This window comes from Chelmon rostratus, chromosome 13, assembly GCF_017976325.1.
Source record: "Chelmon rostratus isolate fCheRos1 chromosome 13, fCheRos1.pri, whole genome shotgun sequence".
NCBI lineage: Eukaryota > Metazoa > Chordata > Actinopteri > Chaetodontiformes > Chaetodontidae > Chelmon > Chelmon rostratus.
This window is the reverse complement of record NC_055670.1, coordinates 12,416,168-12,439,842: the sequence shown is the minus strand read 5'-3', so window position 1 is coordinate 12,439,842 and position 23,675 is coordinate 12,416,168. Positions and strand designations below refer to the sequence as shown.

Below are 23,675 nucleotides of genomic sequence, written 5' to 3'. Positions count from 1 at the left end.
GCTGTTCTCAGTGCTGCAAGCATTGTTAAAGTTTTCATTCACAAGCGTTTAGTTTGTTAAATGACGGTGACTCTTAAACCGGCAGTGGACACATGATTAATTACATCAATTAGACACATTACCTCGTCTTTCTTAAGCATGGAGAGGATTCAGATACAAAAAAAATACAGCCTTCTGGTCTTTTACTGAAGTACAACTAGAAATATTACAATTTAAAAACACTGCATTACAAGTGAAAGTCCTGCATTCAAAAGGTTATTTAAGGAAAAGTTTGTCAGCCAGATAGACTTCAGGCAACAGAACTACAAGTATTCATGATGGCTCCTGTCAGTGTGACATTATGGTATGTTATTTTAATATCATCACTGATAAATTAATGCATTTTGTCAAGAGGGAGCTAATTCCAACTGGTTTATATTGCTGCGTAGTGCAATGCATTGCATTCTATAAGCATGTAAAATGCAAAGCATTATATGTTTTGCATACAAAATATTAATGTTTTATTATTAATCATTCAATGTAACAGTGTAGCAGCTATATATAGCTTTATAGCCGTATGATGAATATTGTACAGTGAAAGATATTGTATTCCCATTGAAATGCAATGAAGTAGAAGTATGTGGGAGACATGTGGGAGATCTCAAGGAAAGTATTTTAAAACTGTACAGTACCTGAGTAAAGGTACTCCGGACTTTCCACCACTAGCATTTAGTAATGCATTCAAATAATTCAACAAATCCAAACTGCCGGATGAAAAATATATTACAGTGCATCAGCACATCAGCTATACTACCAAAATCAGTGGGTTTTTTATAAGCTTTTCATTCCGGGGGAACAGCATGTGGTCAAATGTGTGCAGTATTCTGACAGTTCTGGAGGAAGTTAGTTAATACGTGGTAACAGTTGTTCAAAAAATGACACTGATTAAAACAGAAGTCATTTACAAAGCTATAGTATCATGGCTGTCAGAGGCCTATCTGTGTCTGAAGCACACAAGTGCAGGAATTAAAGGCAGATCTGGTATGCAGAGCGTTTTTCTGCATGACTGCGTAACGCGTTCTAACGCTTGTTTGGACTATGACTTGTGCTCTTTCCAATACAGACACAGAAAAAAAAAGTCAAAATACCGTGACATTTGGATAATACCCAACCATCTGCTCTAGTTCAACAGCAGTGGCTCACACAGGCTTCAGATGCCAAGTGTAACATTGGTCTAGCTGAACAGGCATCCATAGATAATATATAGCCCTCTATTGACAGCAATACCTTCACTGTCTTCAAATGATCCAACAGGGCCCATCTTTCAAAGAGGAAGATGGTTTTCACATGTTCACACATGGCAGGACATCAAAATAAATAAATTAAACAATAAAAATAGGATATTGGTATTGCTGCTTTCAATAACGTTCACTAACTAAGCCTACTGTATTTACTCTGTAGAAATAATGTTACTCATTAGAAGTTTAATTAGAGAAAAGAATGTACTGTAAAAAAATGGCTGACGTCTTTTAGAAGATAAGAGGAACAGAGCAATTAAAGAACAAATACAGTATCTGCAGTAGAATAAAAGGAGCCAAACACAGACTGTCTCTTGAATTTGAACTATGGACTGATCATAAATACTCATCATTAATAGTGTCAGAAAAACATTACCCCTTTTATTGGGGCTGTATTTTCCTCACACACTACAATAAAGTTAATGACAGACATTGTCTAAACCATAAAACAGTCATATATTTGGAGATGCTGGTCAGCTTCAACAAGGTTCAGTAGCATCTGGCTCATAGATCACACTTGCAATCAAGTATACTTGTCAGAGAGATCCAACTTGAACCGAAAACACAGATGTATGTCATGTTTCCATGACAGCTGAACACAATTTAAATGTAAGTCCTGGTACATTCTGGACCATGCTGCTTAATCTCTAACAACATGCCAATGTACTACACAGGATGGATGCATTAATGAAAGTTAACAATTGGAGTGTTCTGGTCTTCTTCAGTATTGCAGTTTTCCTGTCTGAGGCATTGTGATTTCACTTCTTCGTGCAGTATTTTGTAACATCTGATGTCTCTTCCAGTCCAGTAGTGTTATTTCTGCAAACTGCATTGCCCTGAACACCCACACATGCATGCATATTTCTACAAGTTGAATTAAATCACTTTAAACTAAGTATCATTCCAGGGCAGGGCCACTGGTTGCATTCAATTTAATGGGAACTTTGAAGCCCCAGTGTACATAAACACAGCATACAAATACACACTGCTCTGGCACCCCCCAACAGGTTAACTGAACCATATAGCAAGGGCACTGGTCTTTCTCAGACTAAGACATGCTGTTACTAAGATGTGGCTGTTTCACATGTCACATATCCTACTATTGATACAACCAAATAAATCAGTTTAAATGCATTAGTGCATTCACACAACTGTGTTTTTGATGTAAAAGGTAGACGTGAATATGAAGTTGAATTCACACCCAACAGTCTCAAGGTACGTCAGGTCTGTAGTAACCCACTGTTTGTATTTTCTACCACTTATATATACATATATATCCCGCTTGGAGGCTAACAGCACTACAGTAGATTAGATTAAGCAGATTTTAATTTGAATGTCACAGTCATTATGGAGTGAGGTCTGCCCAAACAATACAGGGTCTGGAGGAGGATTAACTGTTCTCACAAGTCGTATACTTGTTTAACCAGTAGAGGGCGCAAGTTATCTTGTTTTGTTTTTTTTCATTGCACGAAGCCAGACAGCAAAAGGGGACAAACCGCACAGACTTAACTTTACACATTAAGAAGAGACAATCCTTCATATACACAGAATTCCGTATGATCATTTGTGTGCATGAATCACTGCAGCTACATCGTGCTGTAGTTTTAGTTTTGATGATTATAGTACTGGGGTGAACTGACGGCCAGAGCTGTCCTCGTCACGTGATCCACTCAGATCTGCTCCAGTGGACGTCTGCAAAATGGAGGTGAGCTGGCAGCAAATGTTGCACATTAAATACGGTTATTTGTCAAATGTGGTTGAGGTGTGGTTGCGCGTTAACTTAGACATAACAGTGGTGCGGGAGTGCATGATTTTGCTTTGTAATGTGGGGCTTTTCTGCAGCTTCAAAGCTCAAGACTCAGAGGTAGCTAACAGCGCAGCTAAGCTAACGGTCAAATTTACAACAAGCTAACTCGGCAGTGTTACCCCTGGAGAGCTCCGTGTTGGGGTGCTGTTTCATTTGAATGGTATGTGAACTGTGCTGTTTGCTGCATTAACCCACATTATTCGCCGTATCAGAAAAATGCATGGAGGCTTTTGGTACTAACAAATTGTTCTACCCGCGGCACTCCTGAAGTATACTAACGCTAGCTACCAAACCTATATTATGGAGCGGGCCTCATATTCAGCTATGGTGTAGTATATGTAATGTAGCGAATAGGTTTTTCTTTCTTAATGTTTTCTTTCGGTCAACTAGGTCTATTTGACAGCCTAATCCCACATGTTAATGTAGTTTGCTGTTAGCTTAGTCTGTCGCCACCGCAGGGCTAACGTTGCGGCCTGGTAGACGTGGTGCGCCCTAGCACGGTGTAGTTGTGGATATTTTATTGTACTAGCATTTTTCATTTCATCTGCAGAAGCACAGTAACGTTATGTAACCATGCTGTGTGCTTCTGCAACTAGTGTCCTCTAACATAATCCATAGATGCAAAGATATTTATTTTTTCCTATGTTTTTACAGGACCGTGAAGCTAAAGAACCCGAGCAGCTGAGAAAGCTGTTCATTGGAGGTCTGAGCTTTGAAACCACGGAGGAGAGTTTACGGGCCCATTTTGAACAATGGGGAAGTCTCACAGACTGTGTGGTACGTATTTTTAAATCGTAATCTGTGGCAAGGTGACCTCAGATAATAATAAGCAACATTAACTCGTGAGCTAAAGGCTAGTGAAATTGCTCTTACTTACACTGTGTGTCACATTGTTTTTCCCAGGTGATGAGGGACCCCAACAGCAAGCGTTCAAGAGGGTTTGGCTTTGTGACATATTCTTCCGTACCCGAGGTCGATGAGGCTATGAAAGCACGGCCTCACAAAGTAGACGGCCGAGTTGTTGAACCCAAGAGGGCCGTGTCCAGAGAGGTAAACAAATCCCGCACATGAAGGCAGATTCTGCAGCAGTGTCATTGTTTGTCGTGTGCTCACCGACACACACTTTTGTTTCAGGACTCAAATAAACCAGGTGCCCATCTGACAGTGAAGAAGATCTTTGTCGGTGGTATCAAGGAGGACACTGAGGAGTACCACATCCGCGAGCATTTTGAGAAGTACGGGAAGATTGAATGCATTGACATCATGGAAGAACGCAACACTGGGAAGAAGAGAGGATTCTGCTTTGTGTCCTTCGATGACCATGACACTGTAGACAAAATTGTTGGTATGTGGTTGTTTAGTCTTTCGACCTATTTTACAGTTAACCAGGTTGTTTGTAAACACCAAGCATGTTTTTTTCCTGTTTACCTTGCAGCCCAGAAATTCCACACAATCAACTTCCACAATTGTGAGGTCAGGAAAGCACTCTCAAAACAGGAAATGAGTGCCATATCCACGAACAGGGGTAAGCACATGATCAAAGTTATATTCAGGATATCATTGTTTGTGCTGTGTGAAGCTGACTGTCCATTAATGTTGTAAACATCTCTAAAATGACACCTTTCTTCATATCAGGCAGGAGTGGAGGATCTGGAAACTTCATGGGGCGAGGGGGTAATTATGGAGGTGGTGGCAACTTTGGACGGGGTGAGTCCTGTTTGCATAGCAGTTGCAAATGCTACTGACCTTAACCACGTTAATGTGATGTTTATGTGTCAAAAGCGGTCCAGATCCAGAGTTTTGTATCCACATTGGAAAAAGGTTTTTTTTTTTTTCCCCCAATGTTTGCGGGTAAACAACTAAATGCTGCATGGCCATGAGTATTTGGTGAAACCGGTTTCTCATCTTGATCTCGACAGGGTGAAGCTCTGTTCTGTTGCCTCCAGTTCTCTGTGAGCATTTATTATGTGCTCTAGCGCTGCTAAGGCAATATTCTGCTTGACAAAAGGATTATAAAACTGGTTTGACTGGAGTTCATATGTTACTACTGTTAACAAAGGCTAACTTACTGACTCCCAGGTTTATCATTTTATTCTCACGCAGCAGTCTGATAACAGATATCTCAGTGAGAGGTGACAGAAACATGTTTTTCAACATTGAGATATGTCATAATGTTTGTGAAATGTTGATCAGTGCATGTCCGTGTCCTCAAGATGCTCTGTTTTCCCATCCGACCTATTAGATAAGACACTGATTCCAAAATTCATCTACTTTAGAGTGCATTTTTTAAAATGATGCCGCAGTGTGGGCCACAGCACAGAGAGATTGTTTTTCAGATGTAACTGCATTAGTGTGGATATGGTCTCATCTGTGACAAGGTTGCAAGAACGACAAATTGGTCCCAGTTTTTAAGCCTAATATATTTTACCCTTGTTTTTTAGGTGGCTATGGCGGAGGACGAGGTGGCTATGGTGATGACTTTGACAATGGTGAGCTGTTGTGAAATTCAACTTTTTAAGATGTGTGACATGTGAAAATTTATTGTTTTAGGACCAACAGTCACATGAGCTGCTCCCACTCTCATGTTATGGTTTTATTATCTTTGCTCGCTAACACAACAACTGTATGAAGAGAATTCTTCACAACAGTGTTATGTTACTACCTCATGTCACTGTTTGAAATAAGGCCATGTTGTAAGCTTTGGTTTGCTCTATTATAGGTCCAGGAGGGAATTACGGTGGAGGACCAGGTTATGGAGGAGGCCGAGGGGGCTATGGAGGTGGTGGTCCTGGGTATGGCAACCAGGGTGGTGGATTTGGAGGCAGCTGCGATGGAGGTTATGGAGGCAATGACGGAGGTAGAAATTGTACAGATTCCAGAATTTTGACAGCTAAACAAAAGTGCCAAATGTAACCCACAGAAAACTTGCAGCAAAAGACATCTGAAATCAAGGCTTTCCTCACATTTGACACTAATGTCTTCAGGATATGGAGGAGGTGGAAATTACAACGACTTTGGAAATTATGGTGGACAGCAGTCCAATTATGGGCCCATGAAGGGAAACAACTTTGGTGGCAGAAACTCAGGTGGACCCTATGGTGGTGAGTTTTACCCTGCTACTCCACTCCATATCCAGTCATGTGATATCAGAACTTCCCCTGAACTTTATTTAACATGCTTTGTGGTGACCAATCCTTAACTGCAGGTGGTTATGGCTCTGGCGGCGGCGGCGGAGGCGGCTATGGCTCACGGCGATATTAATTATTTCATGTTTTGGTAAGTTGCATTCAGTTTCACATCACCCTCGTAGCACAGTACAGAGTGAGCCCATGAAAGTGCAGAATAACTATTTGTTCTATCCTGTATCCATTCAACAGGCTTCAGTTCTTAGCAGGAGAGGCGAGGAGGTGAGCAAAGGAATTGTCAGGAAAGCTGCAGGTTACTTTGAGGCAGTCATCTGAAAGCATTAGAGGAACACACAAGTCAGACTTTACTGCAGCTAAATCGGAGAAGTTTATGGAAGAAGGACTGTAAACACAAGACATGAGTGCAGATGATACCCTTCCCTAATTGTGATAGATGTTTCCCTACCAAGATTTTTTTTCCTTTTGTGCGTCTGAAGTGTGTGTGTATTGTGCCTATGGTATCAGGGGTAAAGAGTAAATTGTTTTTTTTCTAATCTGAAGTCAGTTCTTAATATCTTTATTTTCCCTTTTTTATATGGGTTAGTTTTATGCTGGTCAATTAATTTCTTGTGTTTTAACTTGGTTTTTGTCAAATGGCATACTTACATCAGGCCCTCAGACAGCTAGAATTGCTACATTTTTCCTTTCTGAAGTTATTATGATTGCTCAAGTGTCAAGTGTATTTTGATTTTGTATGTGAAGCACAGTCTGTAAATCCTTCTTAGTACCAGTGTCAACAAATATAAGCAGTCTGGAATAGAATTAAGGGAATCCCTCACTCTTCTTGTTACCAGAAAACCGGATTCTAGATTGTTTTAATATTTTGATTAGCAGAAAAAGACCGAATAAAATTGTGTAGTAAAGTGACATGAAGTTCAGTGCGTCATTGGTTCAGAAAAAGATCAAATGAGTTATTATATGTTGCCTGCACATTGTGACTGTGAAGTTTAGCAAATCAGCCTGTCCAGAACTTTCCCCTCCTTCTGGGGTATTATTTAAGATTTCTGTGAGTGAAAGTAGTATATGTGTTGTGTATTTACTTGTACCAGTGTGGATGACAAGGGAGTTTTGGGTAGTCCTAGGGCAAGGGCCCGTACACCACCTATGCCAGTGTTGAGCGAGTAGGATTATAACAGCCACAAGCACCTGCAGTTGGGCCCTCAGCATCGCTAGTGTGGAAGATTGCAGATGACTGTCAGACAGGACGTCGTCAGCCCCAGCACAGTGGACCAGTCAGCATTTTGAGAGAGAAGGGAGAAGGCAGCATCGAGCACAACGCCCATGGAGGAAGCTTGCAGTGTCGTTCCTGGTAGTGAGCATCTATCTCTCTTTCAAGGCTAGCTAAACCCTCCAGCAGCTGGTGCTAGCGAAGAAAGACTAGTTCCTGGACACATTGGAGATCCTGTTGAGTCAGACATACTGCAGTTTTACCCACAAATTCTAGATTTCAGACATTAACAAGAAAAGGGAGTGAGTATTTCTCAAAAGCTGACTTAAGAAGATGGAGCAGGTAAGAGTAACCACTTTGCTTGATTTGCAGATGTGGAAAGAGGAATTCTCTTCTTGCTGAAAATCTGTAAAGACGTGATAACATGGAAGGTTCTGGATGGGTAAGACTTTTTCAAAATATTATCCAAGGCTGCTCATATTGTAATCTAACAATGCACATGGTGATTACGCAAGGTGCAAGGGTTCTTTTAAGGTGAACTGGGCACGATGACGTCCAGTGTCGCTCCATTTTGACCAGAACGAGCCTGTGACCTTCATCACACTCCACAACGGCTAAACATGCTTTCATGTTTTATTACCTTTACTATGAGTCACATAACTGATAAAGTTGATAGTCTTGAAAGACTTCCAGGGGGAACAATAAAATGTCCCGCTCCCTACGTGCCCAATTAATTGTGTTGAAGGTTAGGAATATGCTTCACTTTGGATATACTCTGAAAAATGCTTGATTTTTCAACATAATCTGATGTTTCATCAACACAATCATTCATGTAGACCAAAAACTTTGAATATTTGAAATGAAACAAATCTTTCCTCATGTTTGTCTCCTGGAAGCATCAAATAATTATCATAACATACAATCAAAGGTGATACGAGTGAAGAGACAGAATATTCACTGACGTGAGCGTGAAGGAAGCTTCTGTAAGATTCTGTTTCATTTACAGTAATTTAGACGTGATGATAAAGGCTTTGTGAGTCCAGAAAGTTTTTGGTTTAGGTACCTTGAAAGTGCTTGGAATTCCCTCTGAAAAAGCTGTATGAATGCTCTCTGGGAAAAGGGACGGTACTTGTACCATCTGTTGCAATTCAATACAACTGCTCTTCCATAAATTCTATGAAGTTTGTAATGTTCAGTATTTGGTGACATAAGTGTGTAAATTCATTGATATATATGTACTGAACTCGTCTACATAACTGAGTGGGCTTTTTTTCTGTCGTCCCTGTTTACACACACAAGGGGGGGCAGATTATATGAAACAGTCCAGCTCACCATGGCTAAATGTATAATACACACCTCTATGACTGTGTCAAGAAAACTGGAAATTATAGCACCATGAAAGTAGATGTTACAGCAGAGCAGTTGTACTGAATTGCATTAGACTCTACAAGTGTACCTAATAAAGTGAGCGTACTAATGACTTGTCATGCAGTGTTAAAATGTATGGAAATCAGAGGGTCCTTGTCAGTCCTCATCAGTCTGTGTAAATAAGCAGAACAATGTCAACATCGTAAAAGAGGACTTTTAACCCTTCAGTTACTTGATTATTACTGCTGAGGCAGGACATGGCGCTGTAATGCAAAACAGCATTTAATGAATCAAAGGGGATACAGTGCAACACTTCTATAGGCCAGATTTAAGTCAGAACGTCAAATCAGCTGCATGAGTCATAGGGGCATCTCTAAAAAGAAAAGAGAGGAAAGAAGACTTGTTGCAGGATTATTTTACATGACAGGCAGTCACACAAAGATATGTAAAACATGGGTGAGTGGCGTCAGCAGAGAGGAACCGTGGTCACGAGATGAAACTAACCCACACGGGTTTGACAAACTCATACTCACATACAGTAGAGACACAGAGTATTCAAAAATACCAGTAATCGGTATGCTTTCCAGGAAGTGTCAACGTAGATTTTGCTGTAAAGGCTATAAACGTTTTTTAATAAACTGCTTATATTTTGTCTGCCTCTTGAATTAAAAAAAGAAAGAAACGTCTGGGGAAATTTTCTAAGGTTTCCCTAAAAATGGGAACTTTCTGCTGCTGCATTTGCGGCTTGTCATTACTGCACTTGAAGATGTAGCAGTTATATAGAAAGTGATTTAACACGGTGAGAAACACGCATTTCCACTAAAAACTTCCTAAAAAATCCATTTAGGATGATTTCACTTTTCTAGATTTATACATACCAACGTGGTGGACACGTGACCCACGTGATTACCTGCACCAGATTTCGGTTCTGTGCATTTTAATTGGTTTTGAGAGAATTGAACATGCATTTTTAGGATTCCACGCAGGTCGGGCCTCCTCAGTGCTGATATATTTCTCAGTTGAAGGATAGTGTTTCTGCAGAGGAATGCGAGTGACCAATGAACTGCGCTGTCTTAACAGTAAGATGTGTAAATGTAAACGTGTGACCTGTGCTGTTGAATAAAAGTGTTTTCCACGACTTGGGTGTTTTATTTCGAAAAAGCTCTTTAAAGCAACAAACGTCGAGCTGTAAACGTTCGCCTTCCCTGCTGCACAGCTCTTCTCCACATGAAATGGTTTCATTGTTTGATTTACTTGGTTCGCAGACGTCCTTGAGTCTGTTACCCTGCTCGCCAGTTTAGTTTGTCCATGAGAGCAGAAAGTGGGCTTGGTGATCAAAGGTAGTGTTTGTGAGTGTGTGTGTGAAAGTGCATGTAGGGCACATACTGATTGCGTAGGGCTTTACCTTTGAATATGCTTGCCTGGTGGACCATTGTGAAGTTGTCATGCATGGTTCACACTGAGCATACTGTACTGCAGTTCAACAATTGTACTCTTTGTTGTGTAACATAATGAATGCAGTGGGCGTGATGTCTTTTGCGACAGGAGTTTCACAGTATTAAAAGATTTAGGTTGCTGTACAAACAAGCTTGCTCTCATAAAAAGGCAAGCAGATTGTAAAGGTGGTTTAAGCCAGTAACTGTTTTGTTTCAGTACAATATTCCTGTTTATTTGCTGCTTTGTAAGAGCCTTCAGGTCCAGAACTGAACTGAACATGTGGTACTTATGCAATCATTCCTTTGACTATATATATCCATCTGGCATCAATCTGTTGCAGGCTGTGGCCACAGTACACCACACAATGTTCTGTCTTCAGAAAATAGGAGGACGTATAGCTATATGAATAGTTTATTGAAAAGCACAGAAGTCAAGATTTTATAAAAGAACCTGGGCAGCAAATCATAAAGGAACAGTTATAAAATATGAGTAACAATGATTGAAACAACCATTAGCATACAGAAATATGATATTTACAATATATATATATATGTACACATACAGTAACTTTTTTATCAATCTCAAAAGCAAGTAATGCTTGTATTTACAATGTCGGTTAAAGAATCTGTGAAGGGTTTCAGTACAAAAGAAGTAAAATATCAAAAATATTACAACATTCAAAAGAAGTGAGCAAAAACTATTCAATAGTTCTGCTGAGCTACTTATGCTTTAAAGCTGAGCAACTACAAAGTTATTGCATAGTATTACTATGATAATGCAGTACCATGTTACACAGGAGGCAAGCGGCTGTCTTCGCTCTTGATGAAAGTCTTTTTAATGCGAGGAACGAGGAAGATGCTGCCGTTGGTCGACTGCTGGAGGGAGTAGTCGGACGGGGAGTAGGAATTCCCCTTCTCGTCTCTCAGCATGCCGAAGACCTCCAGGTACAAGCTGTTGAGTTGCTGCTTCATTTCCTTCAGGTTTGCAGTGTTCTGGCTCTTCTCGCTCAGCAGGCGCTCCTTTTCCTCCTTCAGTGAGTCCAGCTCGCCCTCCAGACCCACGATGTTATCCATCTTGCGCTTGCGGCAGTTCTGGGCCGCGACCTTGTTCTTGCCGCGGCGGCGTATGTCTCGGACCAGGGCCAGCTGGGCCTCGTTCAGGTGGTGCTTTGACATCAGCTCGTTGAAATCGTCGACGGGCAGGTTGATAATCATGTCTACAGTGAAAGGGATTTTGAGGGCCTTGGCCCTCTGCTCGTCTCTGGAGAGACGCACGTCGGAGCGTTTCTTCTGCTTGTCTTTGGTGAAGGGGGCGTTGCTGTGGCCGCTCTCCTCTGCCGGGTCCATCTTGTGCTGTTTGGGTTTCTTTCCCTGCTGCTGCTGTGGCTGCCCTGTTAGCACAGATACAGAAACTGCTGACTGAAGATCATCAGGTTGAAAATTTATTGAGAATATCTCAGAGTAGTCAGATTCTGCACTTCCAGGGTTGTGGTCCATCTCCTCCATTTCTGAATCGCTGTAAAGGAAGGAGCCATCTCCATACACAGACTTCCCAGGTGAGCTAGCGTTTGGACTTGTGTTTGAAGAGATTCCTGAATCTGAGTCCGGCAGTTCAGCCATCACGCTTTGTTTGCCTCTGTCAAATGCATCTCCAGGTGAGAGGCTGTAAAGGTCCACTGGTGTGAAGGGGGGCTTGTTTGGAATATCAGACATGGTGTCACTTTCGTTTCCTTCAAGGCCATGTTGACCACCGCTCTCTTCCAGAATGGCGTTGGGGTAAAACACGTCACAGAAACCTTCTGCAGTGAAGTCAGTATTTGACTGAGGAGCTTTCGCTTTCATCTGACTGAGATTGTCTTGTGGAGCCATGCTGGGAACAGAGCCATCAAATGTATTCATAAACTCTGCAGGACAAACATTTACGTTGTTTGTTTCACCCTCCGTGAGACTGGTCATGGGGTAAAAAGTGAAGTTTGGATTCTGTACTTCTGGGCTGTTTGGAAGAGGGTACGTTGTGCTCTCCAGTGTGTCCTCCATTTGCATGTTCAGGCATTGCTAAAAGAAAAAGATAAAGAACAGTTAGAATAAATAAAACCAACATAATAAAGACTTAAAGTTTTACAGCTTTACATCAAAGGTGAGAGTGAATATAAAGTGTCTTTTGTCTGTGTTGTTGTGGAAATATGTCCTGTATGTGCTCAACCAACAGTGGCTTCCAAAGCATGATCTGTGGCACATTGTGGGAAAAAAAAGAAGCTTCCAGAAATCTCTGTATAATGGAATCCACTTGGCACACTTACAAAGTGAAATTATGTTCATATAAAACCTAACCACAGAAATCAGGATAAATATGATGAAATGAGTTCAACTTATTCCATTTCTACCCCCGATTCCAAAAAAAGTCATTCTGTGTTAAACATAAAACAGGATCTGATAACTTGCTAATCTTCTTTGACATATGCTCAATTGAAAGCAGTACAAAGGCAATATATCCAATGCTTTAACCCACCAGCATAATTGATTCTTGTAAATATCTGCTTATTCTGAATTTGATTTGATGACTCAGGGTTGTAAGAAAATACATGTTTAATCTGATATCTTCCCTCAACAATAAGGTTTCAGTTGGCGTCACCTGGAACATTTCGCCATGCAGTTGTTCCAGCTGGCTGGTATTTCAGTGTTGGTAGAGCTGGGTGAGGCACAGGGTAGCCTCCTGCAATTTCCAAGACTAACTAGATATCCAGCTGTAGTTCAGAAATCTCCAATACCAATCTCCCAGCTTGCTGTTGCTGAGTAGTTTGCAGATAACGTTATCTTCCAAAAGCAGCTTACTAAGGAGTGAAACAAAATTCTTTAGTCTAATCAGCAACTTGCCAGAGCAACTAATGCAGTGCTGCTTGGTGGTAAACTGTATGGTTAGGACTGGAGTCCTGTCCACTATGACACATACTGATAGGCAACAAATGGCATACTGCTCCACCCATCGGCTAATGCAAATATGAGCTGCCTTGAAACAAAACTGATAAGGCAGCGGCTGAAAAAAAATACCGTGCACACATCCTCACGTTCCTCCAACATTTTTAAGACCACACCTACACCCTCTCTGAACAAGATGTCTTCTTGTTCTGCAAATGGCATAAAATCTTCAACATGCGCCTCCCTAATTCTCCACAAAGTCTCAGCAATGAAACCTAATCACAGTGGAATGAGCTGGGTGCACCTGTCTCACATAAATGAGACCCCATTCTCGTAGAGCAAACAAAAAAGTATTTGTCCACTAACGGCGGGCTCCTGTCGTCGATGCATTCTTTGTTCCAACAAATACCAACGCAAACCACCATGCCATTCAGGTGGTAGAATCCATGTATTATACCTGCAGCTCTGGGAGGGACAAAAGCTCCATCCAGGCCTGCTCCAAATCTGGGGACATCCTCTGTGGCGATGGCGGTGATAGTCGACCTGGGGAGAGCATGGCCGGCAGCAGAGCTGGCTGCTCCGGCGACATCATGGGAGATGAAGCGGCAGGTGTGTCCAGGCAGACGGAGGTGTTCTGTCAGAACAAGAAAATTACAACTAAAATTCATATTAAAGGCCGCAAGCTGCGATGTCACATGTGTGGTAAGGATTTAACATTCTTACCTCGGTTTCCTCTACAGGAAATGTCTCCGCCAGCAGCTGCAAACATTCATCAAATGACATGGCATCACCGCTCTCCTCTGTGAAGCTGACATTCTGCAAGAAAGGTTAGAATACAGTTTTAAACTGACCGCTTAGTATCGTTTGTGGCGCACCATCTTTTAAAACTGGCACATGGTTTAATATTTATAGAGCGTAGGTCTCTGCAGAGCAGTTTGCAGAGTAGAAGACAGCGATGCAAAACTGCAGGCCCACCTGTGTTTTAGTAATTACACAGAATGAGGTGGTAACCTAGCTACGACACGGCCGCAGCCTATCAAATGAGGTGGGAGGGGCCCACCTCTGACATGATTAATGATGGCTATGTGCATGTACCTGTGTAACCTCAAGAGGTGTGACAGCCGACTGCAGTGGGGCGCTGGGCGGCGGGCGGGGTATGTACTCTCCCGTTTCCTCGTCGAGCTGTAGCTGCGCCAGCAGGGCCTTCTCCTGCTCCCGGAGCAGATGCAGCCTCTTCTCTTCTTGGAGCTCCAGCTGCCTCTGCAGCTCATATTCCTTCTGGCGGTGGTTGTAGTCAAACACCTCGCGCCTGGCCCCGAGATCAATGTCCTGCTTCCACAGTATGTCGATCAGGTTCATGTCCTGGAAAAGAGGAGCGGCAGATCAGTTTAGGGAGTTGGGAGCCATCGCCGTGCTGCCCACGCAGCGAGACTGTGAGCAGCACTGAGCGTCCCTGCTGTGAAGAGTGGCTACTGCACCCGCCACACCCTGTCCCTCAGTATCTGCTCGCTGACAACAACACTGGCACTGATGTCAAGGGGGAGAAGCCACATGAATAATAGATGCACTTCTCTCTTTCCCCTGTTGCCGCCACACATCAGCCGAAGACGGGTATCCTCACTTGATACTCTGTCCAAGCAGAGTGATCATTAACCATCCAATTACACTGAGGTGTGAACTCATGTGTCACACTCAAACCCAACTAACAGGGCCCACTCTAAGTCAAGTGTTTTCATAAGTGACTTCAAGTTAACAGTTTAGTTCACTAAATGAAATAAAGCTGAATCACAAATATTCATATTTTACAACATTTATACAATTAGGAAGTTGAAGGTTTGTCTACAGTTGACTTGCAGAAGCTAATACTTCTCTTTCAAATGGCCTAACAGTAATAATCCTGAGAGGATGGTATAATATAACCAAATCAGGAAATAAGGATTATAAAGAATTACAGTTTCATTCTTGCTATGTCGTAAAGTAAAAAAAACCTACAGAACGTCAGACCCAGCGCACTAACAACTGTGACATTAATTTAATACGGTTTCTTGTAGACTTCCCCTCACAGGCTGAGTGTTATTTGCCTTTTTAAACAAGAACGTCTAAAGATAAACTTCTGCTCTCTTCCTTGGGCCTTTTACCAGAGCTTATTTACAGAAGGAAACAATTTCACAAGGCCCAGGGATGTTGCATAAGCCCAAGATACTGCCTGAGCATGTGACTTGTTTGTTCCTCAGATTTGGGTATAAACACAACTTATGGGCTTGGCTCGGTAAAGCTTGCAATCGGTCATAAGGACAGACATAGACAGGAGGCAGCCAAGAGGGAACTGAAAGGAAAGAAAGCACAAAGCAGAACAATACACAATAAAGAGGATGTGAAAATGAGGAGGAAACACTGTATCACATGTTTTCTCCTTTGACTTGAAATTGTTGTGTGTGGTAAACCTTCAAAAACTAATAAGCGCAACAACAAGCACAAACAAGAGCTTGTACATATTTTAAGATACTGTTGACACAGTTTTTCTGACTACAAGTGCGGCACTGCAAAATAAGAACCCACTAACCCTCTTTGCCTCGGTCTTGCATCAGAGGCATGACCACTGAGGGATTACACATTGCTGAGGCTGCCTACTATAAGTCATACTCACAGACTGAAAGGTGAGCGCACAAGCAGGCATTATGGCCTCTGTAGGAACGAGGAAGTGCCCTAAAATACGTCTGAACGCACTTCTTGAGGTCATCCATGTTTTCCAAGCTAAAAAACCACACTCCCGTCTGTTGGTCACACCTTATAAGCTCATCGGGCCAGTCATACTGGTCCTTTAAAAAAAACAATCCCACATCTAAAAAAGGCCTGCCGCCTGTGCAGAGGAGGTTCCATCAGCCCTTTCACTGACTCTGATTAATTGTGATGTTATATAATGTCACAGAACCAAACCATAGCTCATATTCTGAATTAGTGCCAACAGGATTGTGTAAATGTGGGCGTGTGTAAGATCAGGTTATCGGTATGGTATCACTAACACGGCTGTCACAAGACCTGGACTGGCACCAGAACGAGGAAACTAGTTCGAAAAAATGACTTTGCCTTCCCAGACCTCTCTGCCACACGATACGCAGCCAGACAACATACCTTCAGTTTCAAATAGAGGCAAAATATGACGAACGGGCACCGGGCTCACAATTACCAGACAACAGCTTAATGGCTCCTCTGGCTATCAAACTGGGTGACAGAGGAGTGATACAGAGTGAGTGTGTGTGTGTGTGTGTGTGTGAGTGTGTGTGAGTGAGTGAGTGAGCTCTTAGTGTGGGTTGTTCATTTACCTCTCCTCAGCTAAACACAAGGGGCAGCGCTCTATTATGGCCTCTTTCATCACATCTCAGTGGACACCCAGCCTTGACCATGGATGATGAAACACAGCCACACATGTTCCAAAACAGCCTTTAGGAGCTCATCAGTCAACTGTGCACTTCCACTGACCCTGACTTATGGCAGCTTTGACCAAACACTGAAGATGAGAGGCCAGATCACGCGAGAGCCGCTCCAAGCCACACAGTCTAGACTGCTTTAACGTTTAACACATACAGCAAACACAGCGCAGCTTCAATGGCTACAAGCTGGTCTGTATCAGATATGGTATCACATGCTTGGAGGAAGCGGGGGTGGAAGGAGACAGTTACGAAAAAAACATTTTTTTTCATTGGCCGAGTCCGTTTTCTGCTAACCGCACTTATCAGGGTGGAATTAATAATGTCATTTGATTGAAGTAACGGCACAAACGCCAACATTTCAGCCCGGTTTTTAAAGACTTTTAAGGTTTTATTTCCCGTCGAGGAAAAACGTCACAAGTGAATGACTTGCAGAACTGAGAGTGGTTCAGAGGTCAGCGTTAATATCTCTATAAAAAAAAACTAAAAGAAAGACAGGCTGTGTTTCGGCTATGCTCTCACCCACGCTGGGGTTGTTCTTTCTACATTATAACCTCTTAACTGCGCCATAACCAGGCTGTTACTGCGTATGGTTGATTTAATTCACTGTCATCAAAAAGTTTACCTGAACTACAAGCGCGCCCCTGTCTCTCTATCAGCTCGGATAAAAAGAAGTTGGCAGTCAATGTCAGCCGGTTTATCGCGCCCGGCGATGACTTTGAACAATTCCTCTTATTTACCTGTTGACTGGAATGCATCACCTCCATTTCCATCGTCATGGAGCTCTGTGTCGCCGCGGAGGAACGCCTTATGACGGATAAACGTGTGTGTTAGTCCTCAAATGTCAGATGAAAATGGCGAGCAGTCCGGTGCCGATAGGGTCCGTCGCAGTGGCTGAGCTCAGGGATACACTGCTTCCTTTTAATCTAATGAATATTACGGAAGCGACGGCCCTGCCTCCCGAGCGGCTGCGCCGGGCGGGATCGTCCCCCTCGCGCCGGCCTATGAGGCGTTCAGGGCTGTGCGTGCATGCGGAAATATGCAGCTTGTCAAATAAAAAACGTTACACAACACATGTGTGTGTGCGTGTGTGTTAGATAGTTGTAATAACCCATAATGACGACTGATTAGAGAAAGATGAATAAAACAAAAAGCACTAATTGGAAAAAAAACAACTAAAAGATTAGGAATAAGTCTAATATGAGCATCATTTTTGACATATCTAGCTGCTTATAAGCCAGTTGATATGTGATTATAAAACTAAAAAAGACGTGTTACCGTTTCTATTTATACTCCGTCATCAGGAGACCTTTGATTGGTGCATAGCGCCCCCTGCTGGTTACCGTGCACTGTGTGGAGCTGGGGGCCCTGGGGCCCTAATGTCCCGTGGAAACATTGGAGGCATCGTCACAAAGCTGTTAGGACACACATGGCCTTTGGTCAGTTGTGGAAAAAGCATTTTGATCATTTATTTAGTAGCAATACTCAGTTGCGTGTTAAAGTCATACATTCAAATGTGACTTCAGTGAAAGGAGCCTACAAAGGAATTGTAACACAATGTATTCAAAGTGTCTGTTGTAAAGTCATCATTATACAGAATAGTCCATGTCACTGCGTCATATTTTTCTATCATTGTTAGTGATGCATTGCCATGTTACCCGTACTTTAATGTTGTAGTTGGCAAAGTTGGAGTGCATTTCAACTGCATCTCAGCACTTTTCTGGCAGTTCAATCTGTAACAATTCATTATGTTTATCATATGTTTTAGATGCAAACTCTTAATCTGAAAAGTTACTAATTACTATGTCTGTTAAATACACAGAGAGGAGTAAACAGTACACAAGTAAACGATTAGAACTGGAGTACCTCACAACTGCACTGAAGTAAAGTAAGTGAGTAAACATGGTTACTTTCCATCAGTGGCTTTGTACATGTTTGTTTGAATTGGCTTATATTGATATAATATACTTATTGAACTGTTCTAATGCTATTCATCAAAGAATAAACCTGCAAAAAAAACTGCAAAACATACATCATAAAGAGCAGCACAACATGAACTGATCATAAACTTACTACGGAGTCTGGTGTACAACAGTGTTAGAAATAGCTTTTTACATTTACAATTTTTTTTACTGCACTTAAGTACTATTTTGAGTATTTCCATTTGATGCTACTTTATACTTGTACTTTATTTCAGATAGAAATACTCTCCGTTTTTTTCCACTAGCCTACATTCATGTGACACTTGGCATACAGTTGCTAGATAGTTACTTTGCACAGTGACATTTTTGCTGGCAAAACATATAATCACTGTATAAAATATGAGGCAGTGCCACACAGCAGTGAAATATAACTGAGAACACTGCTTCAAGTACTGTAATTAAGCACAATTTTGAGGTCCTTGTCCTTTACTTAAGTATTTCCATTTTGTACTACTTTATACTTCTACTTGACTATATCTCAGAGAACAATGTTGTACTGTTTACTCAAATAAAAATATTTAACAGCTGTAGTTACATATTACCACAAATCATGTGATGAGTTCATAAGATTTGCTCCACTGCGACAGATTGACAGTATACAAAGCGGTTAAAGTTAACTCTGCCCACAGCATTAAAAAGCTGCGTATACATGAATGCATCACTAATAATATCCCAACAACAGTTTCTATAATAATATGAGTCTTAATAATAACCTAGTCTGGTGCATAATAGGTACTTTTAAAAGTTGCTCTCACATCTTTCGTATACTTTTACTTAAGTAGGGTTTTGATTAGAGAGCCTTTACTTGTAGTAGAGTACTATTAAACTGTGGTATTAATACTTTTACAAAAATATCGTGTCTGAATACTTTTTCCTCTACTGGTGCTGTAGATTAAACAACCAAAGAGTTCCCAATAGATTGGATTACCTACCAATAGGTAGATAGGTAATCCAATAGGTTACTATAATAATAGTGACTAAAAGTTACTTTTCATGATATTGATCATGCTTTTGTACTGTTACTGAAGTAAAATTGAATGCAGGGCTTTTACTTTTAAAAGAGTATCTTTGCATTGCTGTATTGCTGCTTTTACTGAAGTAAAAGATCTGAATGCTTCTCTCCTCGCTGGTCAACAGACATGCAGGTACTTTATCTTGATGTGCCTTTAACTGTTCATTTACAACCTTATATGACCTCGTTATCAGTTAATCCGACATTAGTGCGATTCCAGAAAGTTAAGTGTTATAATATCCCTAAAGTTAATCACATTTGAACCTTTCTGACACCTCATCGTAAGGAAGAAGTCCGATCGAGATGTAATTAAGTGCCTTTTGAAATATGTCAAGGCAATAAGACAGGCTTAGTCCTGCATCTGGCACCTATCTGTGAAGAACCTCACACTAAAGTGCAGCTCACTGTGCCACTGCGTGAAATTACACTAAAAAAGCTTCTTCTCTTTTTTTCAGCCCCTCATGCGCGCTCACGAGCACGCGTTCACGTTTGGCAGCTCCACGTCGACATTCTTCCAGCTGCATATAGTGAACTGCACAGGACTGGGGGAAGAAAATGTAAAAGCGGCGGCAGCCACCTTACGATCAGAGCGCTGCAAGTCCGCAGACGGACACCAACCGCAGTGAAAACAGGCATTTGCGCTGTGAGTCCAGCCATGGCCTTGCAATGATCGCTTTCTGCTTTTGCATTTTGTGATCAAGACTACTTGCCCCTCGTGTTGGATTGCAGCTGCTCCCTTGCGTCTACCTATATCAGGTACAGTATGACTTGCAGAACTTAACTTTGCCTTAATTATATCACTTCTTGTGTAAATAATTGTCAGTATGAAGACTGATGCGCGACCCTGTATGTTTCGTGGCAGTATTTTGCACTTCTAAAGTTGCTGTCACTTGATGTGGCAAGTGCCCTAACTACCCTCCAACTGACAGAGTTTAACCCTGCTGCAGCTTTCTGCGCTTTCCTCATTGCTATCATATCTGTCGACATTGTTTAGTGTATAGCTCATTCTCCAGGGCCTGTTCAATTCAGAAAGTTGCCCAAGCTCAACAGGTACATTCACAGACTCACTGGCACAGGAGTGAAATAATCCCTGTGAAGTTAAAAGATATCGCCCAGACTTGAAACTTCAAACATGTCAGCTCATACAGAGACTGGTTCATATGTTAACTCTGCAACCAGATGGTCAAGCTTCAAGAGGTAAGTAAATATGTTTAAGGATCATTTTTTGGTGATGTAGATACAGGATCAACTATTGCACATGACTAAATGATATTTAGCCATTTAATGATTTACGTAGAGAGCTGACAATGTGTAGAAAGACTCCATCTGGCCTGCTTTACCTGTGAGAGGCTAAGGAGGACCCACCACACAGCAAGTCCTTCTGTAGGCCCAGTCCTTAAAGCAATCAAGCTTATACAAATGACACCAGCCATTTTATCTCTTGCAGTTAGTTTTGCACTGAGGTCAATGCAGTGAAAAAAAGACATAATCAAAGTGGATGTCCTGTTTTCTTTGCTTTGTGTGCCTTGCTACAGATTAAAGGAGCACCCAGTCGTGAGGAGGATAAGGTCCTACACAAGGACAAACCTATGAGGTGGCACTGTGGCTTTCCAAATAAAGTTCTGTGATACACTTAGACTCTAATTGCTCGCAGTCAGTGCATTACAGAACTTTGTTTTGGGAGCTAATACTTCAACCTGTGGGAAACAAATCCTCAAACATCTGGACGTTTAAGTTTACAGCATGGTGCAGTATTCCTGTTAACAATTGAACTGTTTTCTCAAATAAAGTCTCGCTCTGTTTTAAGCATTTTTCACGGCCTCTGTCTTTTTGTGGAGAATTTAATTGGGGTTAGTGTGTATTCAAAAGTAGCAGTATGCTGCTCGGCATCTATGTGCTGTAACTTTGTGTTCACTCATTACTTAAAGAGCACTGCTGTGTGCCATATGGAAACAGAAGTCACGCTGGTCGACTGAGTGGAGGTGAGACAGAGAGGTAAACAAGTCATGTTGTTTCAGGATACTCTCAGTTTAAAACCAAGTCACAAATCTCATGATGATGATGCTTTAATAAGTGTAAATATCAATAATGTATTTTTAAATGAGACAGATAATCCAATTAAAAATGATTAGCCTCAAAGTATAGCTCTCAGGTTTAAATTGCCTGTTTTACTGAAATAAACAATAAATTATTTGTTAAAATAAAAAATTGATATTTAGCTTACAGGATTGATTAACTGTATTGTTCCACTTTTGGTCCACTGTTTCATTTTCTTGCACTAATTCTGAGCCAAGTCAAACTGCTGTTAATTTTGCCCATGCATTATTTTTGGCTTTAGAAACTGCTGATTATTTGTAACCTTCAATTCACCTAAATTTACAGTGGATTTAGTAACTATCAAAGTCGATGTTTTGAGGGACTTCCTGTTCTCTTGGATATTTCAAGAATGGGTTCTAGCAGGGCTGAATTCATTTTATCTCGTAACAGCTACGCAAATTGACTGAAAATTCCAGTCTCAACAATCAATGGTGCATATGCAAGCAGTAGTATACTGCAAGGCATGCTGGGAAATACGTAAAATGGTGCATTCAGGGGCTCCTCTTTGGCACATATTTTAGATGGCTGAGATCATGTCAGTTGTGTAGTTGTTCAATTTTCTGGTTTAAAAGTTACAAAGAGAGAGAATATAACTCACAATACACTGCTAGTGTGAACCCTGCTATAATTAGAGTGCAATTGCTTATATTTGCCCTGACCTAAAACCATGCACAGCGAACAAGGTCTACAGCTGACCTTTTTGTATTATTATTATTATTGATTAATATAACTACGATTCCTTAGGTCCAAATGAGCCACATTGCTTGCATTTTTCCGTCCTACAACTGTTTATTATCATATAAGACCAAGAAAAGCAGCAGATTCTCGCATTTAAGAAGGGGGTGCCAGCAAATCTTTTAAATTGTTGCAGATGAATTTTCTGTCAATCGCTCTGTCAACTAATTCCCTCATCGTTTCAGATACAATAATAAGACAGATTTATAGTTTGGTATTGTCTTGCAATTGTGTTATAGCATCCCTCTCCGCCTCCCAACCGTGGAAAGAGAAAATTCCTATTTTCCGAGTTGCCAGGCGTTTACATATGCGAACCATGATGTTTCCAACGGGCTGTGAACGCAGCGCACTTTCCCTGCGCTGACCTTTGACAGCCGCTCTTGGATCCGCTCCCTCCCTTCACAAACACGGAAGCAGCATGGCGTCCAACAGCAGCGGCGGCGGCAGCTCCGACAGGCAACGGATTGCACAGCAGAGACTGAGGATAATTGCCGGACATTTACAGAGATCGGAGGACGGTGACTCGACCATCCTAGCCGCGGAGTGCAAAGCCCAGGGGAGCAAGACAGATGTCTCCGGCGAGGGGAAGACGGTGCCGAGGAGGAGGTACAAGGCTGTGATGGAGCGGTGGACAGGGGTCCAGCCTCTGTGGCTCTAGCTAGTTATTATGTCAAACAATCAATGGACTGACATCTAAACAAGAACCGGTGGGGTGACATACACTGACAGACTGATTCCCCCCCTTTCTTCCGAGCATTAGTAAGGCAGGGAGACGAGGCTAAAGCGGTTTTTAATTAGCCTGCTAGCTAACGTTACTTGGCTACAGAGTAGACATTCATTCGCTACGGAGTGGGTGCGGCTAGGTTTACTCTCAGGAGTTTAACGTTGGCATGGTCGACTTTCTCAAAGTTGGTCGGCTCTAGCTTTTTCTGTGTCTCACAGTAGCTCGTTTAATTCGACATATGACATTTTTTCGGCGTCAGTGAGGTTGTAGAGAGTCGAAGAGAAGTGTCAACGTTGTGGCTAATCTTCTGGCATTTTCTGCCCCAGATAAAAAAAAAGTCGCTGAATGGAACTGACGACATTTTAAGTACAAGTTGCCGCCTATCTTCTTATTCCAGCCGTTACTGTAACGGTTACTGTTAGGTACAGCCATTACTGTTTGATTCATCAGCTTTGTCTCTAAATAACTAGACAAGAGATGTGTGTTATATTCCAGCTGACACAATTACTCCTCATTTGATTACCATGCTAACATGTTGCT

General features: G+C 41.8%; 3 protein-coding genes across 4 annotated transcripts in view; 2 read left to right on the top strand and 1 right to left on the bottom strand.

Annotated features, from left to right (window-relative positions):
• Nucleotides 1-2,822: 2,822 nt before the first annotated feature.
• hnrnpa3 (heterogeneous nuclear ribonucleoprotein A3) lies at nucleotides 2,823-9,936 on the top strand. 2 transcript variants are annotated; one of them, XM_041950866.1, is made up of 11 exons: nucleotides 2,823-2,982; nucleotides 3,739-3,861; nucleotides 3,988-4,134; nucleotides 4,219-4,429; nucleotides 4,520-4,609; nucleotides 4,720-4,791; nucleotides 5,526-5,573; nucleotides 5,804-5,941; nucleotides 6,069-6,185; nucleotides 6,290-6,360; nucleotides 6,462-9,936. In XM_041950866.1, exons 1-10 carry the CDS (start codon nucleotides 2,977-2,979, stop codon nucleotides 6,343-6,345), a joined length of 1,008 nt encoding a protein of 335 aa, XP_041806800.1. In that variant the 5' UTR covers nucleotides 2,823-2,976; the 3' UTR covers nucleotides 6,346-6,360; nucleotides 6,462-9,936. The 2 variants fall into 2 exon arrangements, with proteins under 2 accessions (XP_041806800.1, XP_041806798.1); XM_041950864.1 differs by lacking the exon at nucleotides 2,823-2,982 and having other exon boundaries at nucleotides 3,703-3,861.
• Nucleotides 9,937-10,639: 703 nt separating this feature from the next.
• On the bottom strand, nucleotides 10,640-17,505 carry nfe2l2a (nuclear factor, erythroid 2-like 2a). Its single transcript, XM_041951033.1, has 5 exons — nucleotides 17,326-17,505; nucleotides 14,253-14,519; nucleotides 13,881-13,973; nucleotides 13,615-13,791; nucleotides 10,640-12,296 (listed from the first exon to the last, which is right to left on the bottom strand). The coding sequence occupies exons 1-5, from the start codon at nucleotides 17,362-17,364 to the stop codon at nucleotides 11,031-11,033; spliced, it is 1,842 nt and encodes a 613-aa protein (XP_041806967.1). The 5' UTR covers nucleotides 17,365-17,505; the 3' UTR covers nucleotides 10,640-11,030.
• A 5,314-nt stretch (nucleotides 17,506-22,819) lies between these two features.
• The window catches only part of agps (alkylglycerone phosphate synthase), a 28,620-nt gene continuing 27,764 nt past the window's right edge, over nucleotides 22,820-23,675 (top strand). The window contains exon 1 of the mRNA XM_041951471.1: nucleotides 22,820-23,017. Within this exon, the coding sequence (XP_041807405.1) occupies nucleotides 22,830-23,017 (188 nt within the window). The 5' untranslated portion in view covers nucleotides 22,820-22,829. The remainder of the gene's footprint in view (nucleotides 23,018-23,675) is intronic.